This window comes from Ovis aries, chromosome 7 (assembly GCF_016772045.2).
Source record: "Ovis aries strain OAR_USU_Benz2616 breed Rambouillet chromosome 7, ARS-UI_Ramb_v3.0, whole genome shotgun sequence".
NCBI classification, from domain to species: domain Eukaryota; kingdom Metazoa; phylum Chordata; class Mammalia; order Artiodactyla; family Bovidae; genus Ovis; species Ovis aries.
The window spans coordinates 32,327,102-32,339,142 of NC_056060.1; the positions used below are offsets into that span (position 1 = coordinate 32,327,102).

Sequence of the window (12,041 nt, forward strand, 5' to 3'; positions counted from 1 at the left end):
CTCCTAAAATTTTAATTAAAATGTTTCCTTAGGTCTCCGGACCTAGGATAAAACCAACTTGATGTGTGTAGCTGTATGCTTATTATCACCTAGAAGGGCGAAAGTTGTGACTTTATCTAGCCCATGCTAAAGTGGCTTATGGAAGAATGCCACAGCATCTCCTCTACAGAAGGAGGAAGTCACCAGCACAGCAAGGCACGAACAAAAAGATCTGTAAGAAGTGAAGAGGGGCCTCTGCCCACAGCCAAGACTAGGAGTCTAGTGTGCCAGAGAAAACAAGCTAAAAAGAAGAGCCCCTTCTTTTCTTTCCAGCAACTGATTTAAAACAAAAAACACCTTATGCAGTGAATTAGAAGAAAAAGAAGGAATAAATATTCAGATATATATTATAATGAAAATTCAAGCAATAATAGGAAAATGATACGCATAGAGGGTGTCAGTAGACTGATCTTACAGGTTGTAATGGCAAGTCACAAAAAGTCATGTGAATGACCCAAATACAGCTGGAGAGCATGTGAAGGATCAATATCATTGGGAATATTCCATGAGAATAATGCCATCCTAAGAACACAAAAGAACAGCAAAGGTCCACCAAGTTCACATGTCTCTAGCGATATAAGGAAAGAATATACATTTATTGCAAAGGTCGAAAAAATGCAAAATCCAATCCAGTGATGAAGCTGTGTGGTTGTACTCTGTTCTATCAACATACTGAGGAATACTATGTGGGCTGTGTGCTATACAAGCCACTGCCCTCTTTCTCCTCTTAAGAACCACCAGAACTCTGTGAATTCCAGCAGGTCCCTGAGAGGACTCCACTGAGCAGCCAGCAGATGTCTCAATTAAGCAGGGCTGAGCAGTCTTCATTCACTGGGTATGCATGTTTTAACCCTTGGAAAACACAGATGTAGATATAGTAAAGTAAAAGATAGTCTAAAGATTATTATTAATTTTTAATTAGGAAGGATTCTGTGTATTTTGAAATCGTACATACCTGTAGTATTTAAGAGCATATTAGAATGATAGCTGTGAAACTTCAATTTGGAATATATAATTTAGGCTTTAAATTTTAAATTCAAACCTTACTAAGTTTATGCATAGCTTTGAAACACCTAAGATGTCAGCTTTACTGTTTATAATTTTAATCTACTGAAGTCAAAAGCCTATTTAGAATTCAAAAAGGTCCTTGAAATAGTTTAAAAATCTAAAATATAAAATTCATAATTATATAAGTATATACCTATCAATAATTACCTTAAATGTAAATGGAATAAATGTTTCAAACAAAAGACACAGAGTGGCTGAATGAATACAAAAGCAAGATCCACATATATGCTGCCTACAAGAGATGCACTTCAGAATCAGACTGAAAGTGACAGGATGAAACAAGGTATTCCATGCAAATGGAAACTAAAAGAAGGCCATGGCAGTGATACTTATATCAGACTTTAAAACAAAGACTGTAACAAGAGACAGGAGGACATTACAGAGTAACCAAGGGGTCAATCCAAGAAGAGGATATAGTAATTGTAAACATATATGCACCAAACATAAAAGCACCTAAACATACACAGGAAATGTCAACAGACATAAAGCAAGAAATTGACAATAAAACAATAGTAATAGGGGATTTTAACACCCTTATATCAATGAACATCATCCAACAAAAAAATCAGTAGGGAAACACTGGCTTTAAGTGAAACATTAGCCTAGGTGTGTTAAGATATACAGAGAACATTCCATCCAAAAGCAGCAGGATACGTACATTTTTCAAGTGCAAACAGAACATTCTCCAGGACAGATCACAAGCCAGGCCACAGAATGAACTTCAGTAAATTTAAGAAAACTGAAATCATACTCACCATTTTTTCTGACCACAATGCTGTAAGATTAGAAATAAGCTATAGAAAAAAAAAATCACAAATGTGTGGAGACTAAATAATATGCTACTATAGAACCAATAGATCACTGAAGAAATCAAGGAACAAATAAAAAAATACCTGGAGACAAATGGAAACAAACCCACAAAATCTATGGGATGCAGCAAAAGCAGGTCCCAGAAAGAAGTTTACAGTGACACAAGCTCATCTTAGGAAACAAACAAACAGAAATTTCAAATAAATTACCTAGCCTTAAACCTAAAGGAACAAGAGAAAAACAAACACAACCCAGTTAGTAGCAGGAAAGAAATTATAAAGATCAGCAGAAATAAATGAAACAGAGGCTAAAAACAATAGGAAAGATCAATGAAACTAGGAGCTGTTTTTTTTTCAAAGATAAAACTGGTAAACCTTTCTAGACTCTTAAAAAAAATGGAGAGGGCCCAAATCCATAAAATCAGAGATGACAAAGAAGTTACAACGAGTACCAGAGAAGTGCAAAAGATCATAAGAGATTACTACTATATGATGATAAATTTGACAACTTAGAAGAAATGTATAGGTAGTGGCCTTGTTCTCCGCTTTTCAGTTTTGCTGATTGACGACGTCGCCCTGCTCACTTCAGCCTGCGGCCCGCCATCTCCTTGAGACCTAACACCATGCCTTCAATTAAGTTGCAGAGTTCTGATGGAGAGATATTTGAAGTTGATGTTGAAATTGCAAAACAGTCTGTGACCATCAAGACTATGTTGGAAGATTTGGGAATGGATGATGAAGGAGATGATGATCCAGTCCCCTTGCCAAATGTTAATGCAGCAATATTAAAAAAGGTCATTCAGTGGTGCACCCACCACAAGGATGATCCTCCTCCTCCTGAGGATGATGAGAACAAAGAAAAACGAACAGATGATATACCTGTTTGGGATCAAGAATTCCTGAAAGTTGACCAAGGGACACTCTTTGAGCTTATATTGGCAGCAAACTACTTAGACATCAAAGGTTTGCTTGACGTTACCTGCAAGACTGTTGCTAATATGATCAAGGGCAAAACTCCTGAGGAGATTCGAAAGACATTCAATATCAAAAATGATTTTACTGAAGAAGAGGAAGCCCAGGTACGCAAAGAGAACCAGTGGTGTGAGGAGAAGTGAAATTTCATGTCTAACGCTGTAACACTGTAAGGATTATTCCAAATACTAGTTGCACTGCTTTGTTTATAATTGTTAATATTAGAAAAACAGTCAACAAATGCAGCAGCAAGTCAATTGTATTAGCAGAATGTTGTCCTCATTGCATGTGTAGTTTCAGTACAGTTCCCAAACTTAAGGCCCAGTTTCTTCTAGGATGATTGAAAGTTTCTTTTCTTTGCTCTGAATAAAATTTAACTGTGGGTTCCCTATAGAAAGTGGCATTTTGGGCTTTCCCTTTTTGTAAAGCAATTTCTGCCTAGTTTATTGTCCAGTTAATTTTAGTTTAGTGACTTTTAAAGTTGGTGTTGTAAATAAAGCAACTTGCAGAAAACCTTCTGAAATAGAAAAAAAAAAAAAAAAAAAGAAGAAATGTATAAATTCCTAGAAATGTACAATTTTCCAGGACAGAATCAAGAAGAAATAGAAAATATGAGCAGACTAATCACCCATAACAAAACTCAATCAGTTAATTTAAAACAATACAATGAATAAAAGTTCAGAACCAGATGGTTTTACAGGTGAATTCTACCAAATATTTAGAAAAGAGTGAACACCTATCCTTCTCAAATATTCTAAAAAATTCCAGAGGCAGGAACACTTCCTAACATTCTATGAGGCCAGCACCACCCTGATACCAAAATCAGACAAAAAGTTCACATAAAAAGAAAATTACAGGCCAACATCACTGATAAAAATATGATGAACACAGATGAAAAAATCCTCAACAAACATTAGAAAATCAAATTCAACAGTATATTAAAAGAATTATATATGACAATTAATTTGAATTTATCCAATGGGTACAAGGAAAATTCAGTCTCCACAAATGAGTCAGTGGGATATACCCTATTGACAAATTGAAGAATAAAACTCATATGATCATCTCAATAGATGCAGAAAAAATATGAGAAAATTCCACATCCTTTTATGATAAGAACTCTCCACAGTGTGAGTAATGAAGGAACATACCTCAACATATATGCCATATATGACAAGTCCTTAGCTAACATCATACTTGATGGCTGAGGAGTTTAAAGCATTTCCTCTAAAATCAGGAACAAGACAAAAGATGCTCACTCTTGCCACTTTTATTCAACATGGTGTTAGAACCCAGCCACAGCAATCAGACAGTAAGAAGAAAGGAAGAATTTAAAACTGTCACTGTTTGAAGATGACATAATACTATACATAGGAAAGCCTAAAGATGCCACCAAAAACTACTAAAGCTCATCAATAAATTTGGTAAAGGTGCAGGGTACAAAATTAATGTATTGAAATCTGTTGAATTTCTATATACTAACAAGGAACTATCAGAAAGAGAAATTGAGAAAACAGCATCATTTACAATCACATCAAATAGAGGTAAAAGACTCATACTCAGAAAACTTTAAGACATGGATGAAAAAAATTGAAGATGACAGAACGGATGGAAAGGGATACTTATGTTCACAGGTTAGAAGAATGTTGTTATGACGACCATACTACCCAAGCCAGATTCAATATAATCCTTATCAAAATACAAATGGCATTTTTCACAGAATTAAATAATTCTAAAATTTCTATGGAAACACAAAAGACCCTGAACAGCCGAAACAATCTTGAGAAAGAATAACACAGGTGGAGTTATCATGCTCCCTGACTTCAGAGAAACTACAAAGCTACAGTCATCAAAACGGTATAGTATTGGTATAAAAGCAAACGTGTAGATTAATGGAACAGAAGAGAGAACCCAGAAAATAACTTTGAAACTTATAGTCAATTAATCTAAAACAAAGGAGGCAGGAATATACAATGGAGAAAAGACAGTCTCTTCAATAGATGTTACTGGGGAAACTGGACAGCTCCATGCAAAAGAATCAAAATGCACTATGCAGTCACACCATGCACAAAAATAAATTCAAAACTGATTAAGAACCTAAAGGCCCCAAAACCATCGAACCTATAGAGGAAAACATAGGAAGTATGCTCTTTGGATATGTCTCCTCAGGCAAGGAAAACAAAAGCAAAAGTGGGATTATATCAAACTAAAAAGCTTTTGCAAAATGAAGGAAACTATCAACAAAAAAGAAAAGGCCACCTACTAAATGATGGAAATATTTGCAAACAATATGTCCAATAAAGGGTTAATATCCAAACTATACAAATAACTCATACAACATTAAAAAAAAAAAAACAACCAGGATCTGAATAGACATTTTTCTAAGAAGACATACAAATGGCCAACAGGCACATGAAAAGATGCTCAGCATCATTAATCATCAGGAAAATGCAAATCAAAACCACAAAGAGATCAAATCATACCTGTTAGAATGGCTATTATAAAAAAGACAACAAATGACAAGTGTTGGTCAAGATGTGGAGACACTGCTAGTAAGAATATAAACTGGTGCAGCCACTACGGAAAACAGTAAATAAGTTCCTTAAAAAATTAAAAATAGAACTCCTGGGTATTTATCTGAAGAGAACAAAAACATTAATGAGAAGAGATATATGGAGCCCTGTGTTCAATGAAGCATTATTTACAATAGCAAAGGTATGGAAGTAAACTAAGTGTTCATCAAGAGATGAATGGATAAAGAATACTTGGTGTGCACAAACACACAATGGAATATTACCCAGCCATAAAAAAGAACAACATTTTGACATTTGCAACAACATAGATGGACCTAGAGGGTACACACTAAGTGAAAACAGAGAAAGAAAAATACTGTACTTCATTTATACACGGAATCTAAAAACACTAAACAAATGAATATAATGAAAACAGAGTTATGTGTACAGAGAACAAACAGGTGTTTGCCAGAGGGGAGGAAAGAAACAAGTGAAGGAGATTAAGAGTTACAAACTTTCATTTGTAAAAATAAATGAGTCATGGATATGAAACACATTGTATGGGGAATACAGTCAATAATAGTATCTTTGTATGATGACATGTCATAACTAGACTTATTGTGATCATTTTGAAATGTATGTGTGTGTTAGTTGCATTGTATCCAGCTCTTTTAGACTCCAGGGACTATAGCCTGCAAGGCTCCTCTGTCCATGGAATTCTCAAGGCAAGAATACTGGAGTAGGTTGCCATTCTCTTCTCCAGGGGATCTTCCTGACCCAGGAATCGAACTCACATCTCCTGCATTGCAGGTGGGTGCTTTACCATCTGAGCCATATCAAATCACTGTTATGTGACAGGAACTAACATAACGTCATAGGTCAGTGATACTTCAAAAACAAATAAACAAAGAAAAAGAAATCAGATTTGTGGTTACCAGAGGTAGGCGGTGGGAAAAGGGGGGAATGTAGGAAGGCACTCAAAAGGTACAAACTTCCAGTTATAAGACAAATAAGTACTAGAGATGTAATGTACAACATGATAAATATAATTAACAATGCTCTATAGTCTATGTGAAAGTTGCCAAGAGGATAAACTCTTAAGTAATCATCACAATAAAACTTTCATCTATTTTCAATTTTGTATCTGTATGAGATGATAGATATTTACTACGAATCATGCTTTGAACCTTAAACTTTTATAGTGCTTTAAGTCAACTTTATCTCAAAAAAAGAAACCTGGAATAAAAAATAAAATCCAAGTTGCAGTTTAAAACCATTGTAAGTATTTAATTAATTGGCATTATTTTAATTAACCAAACATTTTTAAAGGTCCCTTACAAGTGCTTAGAGGGACACTCTAGACCTATGGAAAGAACAAGATTTGCAAGATAAACTTGAACCCCTAAAGAAGAACTATGACTGTGAAATTTGTACTTTTCATAAAAGGAGTTTAACTTAAAAAACCTAACTTTTGATAGACTTACTGTTTATAAAATCTATCCTTAAGGGCATGAAAGCCAAACAGAAACACAAAACATAAAACCACATACACATACACACATCAATAAAGATAATCAGTATAAAAAATAAGCCCAGGTAAATTTCCTGAAGTGAACGGTTCCGATCCTTGCCTTTCTTTGGGCACAAAAGGGAGGAAAGAGAATGAGATGATTTTATATTTCTTTATGACATGTGTTACTCATCCCTTCAGTGCAAAGAGAGTCAAGCATAAGGCATATTCAAGAGAAAAGTGTTCCAGAGTCTGTATTTTTATTATCTGATCTAGTAGCTGAAATGTTTAACTTCTTCCTTATGAATGAGGGAGGCACACAAAAAGAGCCACTTTTCTTCCAAAACAATTGGGTGGACACATGAATCGACACGGTGCCTCTTACTGTGGAGTCTGTCTTCTTCCTGGTCGCTCCCCATCCCTCTCTTCACACGCCTGTTCCCCTGTGCACAGTGCCGGCTACACTGTGCGCAGCAGGGTCTGTGGACCCCGTTGGTCTTCGTCTGCAGGCCAACCTGTGGGCACCCAGAACGTCACTCAGGAGGGCAGAGCCCCCCAGGGTCACAAAGAACGTGCCACAGTGGGGCCACCTGAGCGAGGCAGGGGCTGCTTCTCAGTCGAGGAGATGAAGCAAGCAGCAGCACGTGCAGGCCACGACTGAGGCTCAGGCGTCTGCGGGGGCAACCGTCATTGTTCGCTGGGAGCTTCAGGCGCCACATCTTCACAGGCAGTGCTGTGGCAACAAAGTGCCAGGACAGTTCCGACTGCACCTTACAGGCATCCAGACTATGCAAAGCACACTGTTAAATTTTTCTCCCTCAACCATGGAAAAACAGGAAACAACAGGAAACAATCCAAAAAGGACCCACTCCAGTCCGGTGTACTGAGAAGTCTGGCATGGAGGAGAGAGGGTTTCTGAGAAAGCTGAGGACGGAGCAGGCAGGGCACACTGGGTAAGCTGAGGGTCTACCATCCCCCTCTATCTGCAGAGGCTCTGAAGCAAGGTCTCATTTGCTTCTTAGGAAAGTAACTGCAGGGCTGGATAATAAAGGTGGCTGTGCAGATGAGCAGCCCCGCATGGGACAGAGGCCGAGGAGAGAGACTCGGGGGCCCAAAGGAAGGCGGAGGCATGGGAATGGAGAGGAGAAAAGAGCTAAGAGTCATTTCTGAAGCAGGAACCCTGGGATTGGGTGACTGGCTCCGTGGGAAGTGAAAGGCAGAGAGGATCGTAAGGGCTTTGATGTTGCTGCTTCAGGCCATCAGAGGGGCAACGACATCATGGACTGAAATTGAAAATGAAAATACAGGTGTCAAAGCAGAACTAATGGGGTAGTAGTAGTGGAGGTGGCAAGTTAAGTTTTGAGTATATTAAGATTGAAGTGTCTATAGGACAAAAGAGTCCCAACTTTTTTAAAAAAATGGTTTGAGTTAGAGAAATATGGACTTGAAGGTCATCAGAGGAATGGTGGTGGAAATTTTGGTGATAAATCACCCAGGGAAAGTATAGAGCGAAGAAAACCAGAATGCTATCTCATTTTGAAGAGGTTCTCAAAGAAAAGGCTGGATGGAGAGCTGGAGGCGGGTGTCCCAGGAGAAGGGAGACCCAGGAAGGTGCAGTCCAGAGCCCTGGAAGGAGTTTGGAGAGGTGGGGTGCTGTCAACAATATCTCTACCGGGAGGTCGCTATAAACAAGGATGGAAAATAAGCCACTGGGCTTGACAACCAGGAGGTCACTGGTGACATCAGAGGAAAGTCTGAGTACAGGGGTGGAGGCCACAGTCGGGTGAAGGAGTAAGTGGGAGTTGAGAGATGGGAGATAGTGAGCGTGGACTATTTTAAGACGTTTGTGCATCACATTTCTAACCCTAACAATGGAATGAAGGGGAGGCAGGGTTGAGAGTTTATTTTTAGGTTAGGGAGATGTGAATGAGTTTTAGACTGAGGGGCAGGTGCCACTGAAGATGCAGGATTTAAAAGGACAGGAAAGAGGGGAGATAAACTATAGAGAAAGATTCTGCAAAAGTGGAAGGGAGGATAGCAGGGAGGAGGACTCTGGGTCCACAGTGGGGGCCACAAATTAGTCCTTGGAGAACAGTTTTTTCTTTGAGTATTTAATTACTGACACTATTGAGAACTGCTGGTACATGGAGTTTTAGTATGGTTTTAGAACGCTCTGTAGATTAGACATCCATTTATTACCTGTACCTCTCATTACGTGGACTCCTCCAAAGGCCACTGAAATGCCACTGAAAACGGCTTATCTGAGAGGTTTATAAGCAGGCTTAGGGAATGGATTCAGTCCTGATGGCTTTTATGCTATTGCTGAGTGCCATGAGATGAAAAGGGAGGGCTGGGGAGAGTGGTAAAGAATTAGAAGAGCTCTACAGCATGACTCAGTGCCCAGGACCTGGGCTTCAAGGTGCTAAACAGTCTCACCCCACCTATAGCCCACAGTATCATCAGACATCAGAAAGAGAGAAAGCAGTCGTTTTGCCCACCCCACTCAATTTACAGCCCAAAGAAGGTCAGAATCCAGCAGGGTTTGCTTGGCACAGCCAGTGCCTCAGTCTAAAGCAGAAAGGCACCAGCTGCCCTGGTGTCAGGGAGCTCTCTTCAAAACCTGGGAAGGTTGAAGAATTAGACAGGAAAGCCAGAATGCAGCACCCGTGTCAATTTGCATGCGATGAATATGAATTTTGATTAATCTTCGGGAAAAGTATTTTTCACTAGCAAGAGCAAACGAAGAAGACCGTGTCTGCATGTTAATCTCTTTGACCTCTTCCCAGAAAAATCAGCATCAGTAACACTGCCTTGTCCAACAGAAGACACATATGCACACACAACACATATCCCCAGACACGCATGCCATTCCCTGAAAGGACACACGAACCATTCACCACTCAGGGTCATGCCAAACCAACCAAAATGAAAGCATCATTCAAATTTCAAGATGCTTCTGAATCGATCCTATTTGCGGATTGCTGCCAGGCACTGAGCTAAAGGATATAGAGTGATAACTTTTTGGAGCAGTTCAGCAGAGGAAATGAGAATTCGGTGCATGGTCAGCATGACTTGCAACAGGTGGTTACTTCGACACAGGTTTCCGTCTGCATCTGAAAACACAAAGAGCAGCATCTGAGGAATTAGTTACCCGACGGGACACCTGCCAACTCTCATCACTCGTGGGGGAGAGCAGAGAGCAGGCTCTGCCGGCACAGTGCCTCCTCCGTGGCCTCCGGCACGGCACATCCCTCGCTTCCTTGCTTTTCTTATCCTCCTGCTGCATACTCCCCTTCCCCAAATGCCTGTTTTGATGCTCATTAATCACCCCGCCAGAAGGTGGCAGGGTCGTGGGGAAGTGGTGCCATTTGCACAGGGACACGAGTCTGCTGAAAGCAGAAGCAGATCCAGGTTTGTGGCTCCCAAAGGGCATGTGGTGGGGGGAGGGAGAAGTTGCTTCTAGGATCCCGGTGAAACGAGTTATAGTCTTAATAGACCACAGTTAACATGCCTTGCTTTTGTAAACTGCACAAAAACATATGACCATATGAATGCATTTCTAGGGCTGGCCCATGATCTTGGAAGGGCTCGTGCCAGCGAGGGAACCTAAATTGCAAGTCTCCCTAGTTTCACTGGCAACGCGTCTCTGGAAGGGCATAAAGGAGGAAGACTATGGGCAAATGTGACTTTGGGAGATTTGGGGTGGGTTTACAAGTACCTATGATGATTTGTATCAAAGAGCATGGGTAGCTTCTTAATTGGGCTTCCAAATCCCACTGGTATCAGACAACAAGATTTTTTCCATACACTGGCACTGGGTATAAAGATTCCCCCTAGAGTGGTTTTCAAAATCTTTTAACACTTGTGGGAGGAAGTGTTAGGGGCTGGTTGTTCACAGACATCTATTCTCTGTCCTCCACCATGGATTGCATCGCCAGTTCCCTTGCCAGTTAATCTACAGTTGGGTTCAGCCATTGGGAAGCATCAGCAAGAGATGGGAGGCGAGGGAAGTCAGGACATTTCTCTCCTTCCTTCTCTGCTTTGGTACCACTTTTCTGACAGCTGCTACAGGTCTCTTTGATAAATGATAAATACTGTTTGGCCCCTCTTTCAGGGCCCCAGCTCTCACTGGGATCTAAAACTGTTCTTCTCCCTTGACTTTAGTCCTAAGGATGGTGCACCCTTTGGCTGTCGGCAGTCTCTGGGTATCTGGGTCCAGTACCTCCACTCCACTCTCTGTAAGTAGTGCCCCTTCATTAAAGCGTCTTCACTTAAACCGTGTGAACTCTGTTCCCTCTTGGGAACTTTAATGATTCAGTGGAAAATATCAAATTAAAGAATATACATGAGTTGTGTTTTTTTTAAATCATTTTTTGCTCCTTAAAGCACATTATACAAAAGGGGTTGTCACTTTCATTCTTTCTGAGTGCACCAAATTGTAAATGAAGGACACAGTCCATCTGGGCTCAGAATTCAGAAGTCTTGGCTCATCTTCAAATGATGATCTAAAGTCATAGTTCATTGACTAAATGACTACATAGTTCATTAACTACTTGTGAAAACATAAGGAACCCTGACGAGATCACTCCCCTTCTCCTCACCAAATCCACCAGTTCACCTGCATTCTGTTACCCTTACTTCTTGCCTTCCTCTGTTACCATGGAAAGCACTTCAGAAGCCAATGCCTCCACTGAGCTCTGAGGATCTTTTTCTTTAGGACAGTGACACCATCTTTGTCCACTTTCTCTCTCCAATATCAACTTTTCTCTCTCCTGGTTTACTTCCATTGGCATTTAAATATGCACCAGAACCTCCTATTTGAAACAAAACGAAATAAAGCAAAACCTGAAACCCTTGTCCACTCTAGCCATCTCTCAGTTTTGCTCCCCCTTTCAGTAAAACTTCACTGTCATCTATTTCTCATCTCCCACCCCCTTTCAACCATTCCATTTTTGACTTCTACTTCCATTATCCCACTAAATCTTTTATTTTCAGGGTCACTGATCAGGTCCATATCGCTATATCCAAGAGTTCATTCCTCTGTCCTCATCTTACTCCATGACTCAAGTTGCATTCAATCCAACCCAACCCAAGCTGACAGCTCTGTCCTCCTTCCTGAACACTCTCTCC

At 39.9% G+C, this 12,041-nt stretch overlaps 2 protein-coding genes across 6 annotated transcripts in view; one reads left to right on the plus strand and one right to left on the minus strand.

Annotated features, from left to right (window-relative positions):
* RASGRP1 (RAS guanyl releasing protein 1) overlaps positions 1 to 12,041 on the minus strand; it is a 179,346-nt gene that overhangs the window by 26,087 nt on the left and 141,218 nt on the right. For 4 of the 5 annotated variants that reach the window (XM_042252251.2, XM_042252250.2, XM_004010432.6 and 1 more), the window contains one exon: positions 9,919 to 10,024. The exons of the other annotated variant lie outside the window; for it this stretch is intronic. In XM_042252251.2, coding sequence (XP_042108185.1) covers positions 9,919 to 10,024 — 106 coding nt within the window. The remainder of the gene's footprint in view (positions 1 to 9,918; positions 10,025 to 12,041) is intronic. 5 annotated transcript variants of the gene reach the window in all.
* LOC100240716 (S-phase kinase associated protein 1) lies at positions 2,540 to 3,031 on the plus strand. Its single transcript, NM_001144778.1, has one exon. It carries the CDS (start codon positions 2,540 to 2,542, stop codon positions 3,029 to 3,031), a length of 492 nt encoding a protein of 163 aa, NP_001138250.1.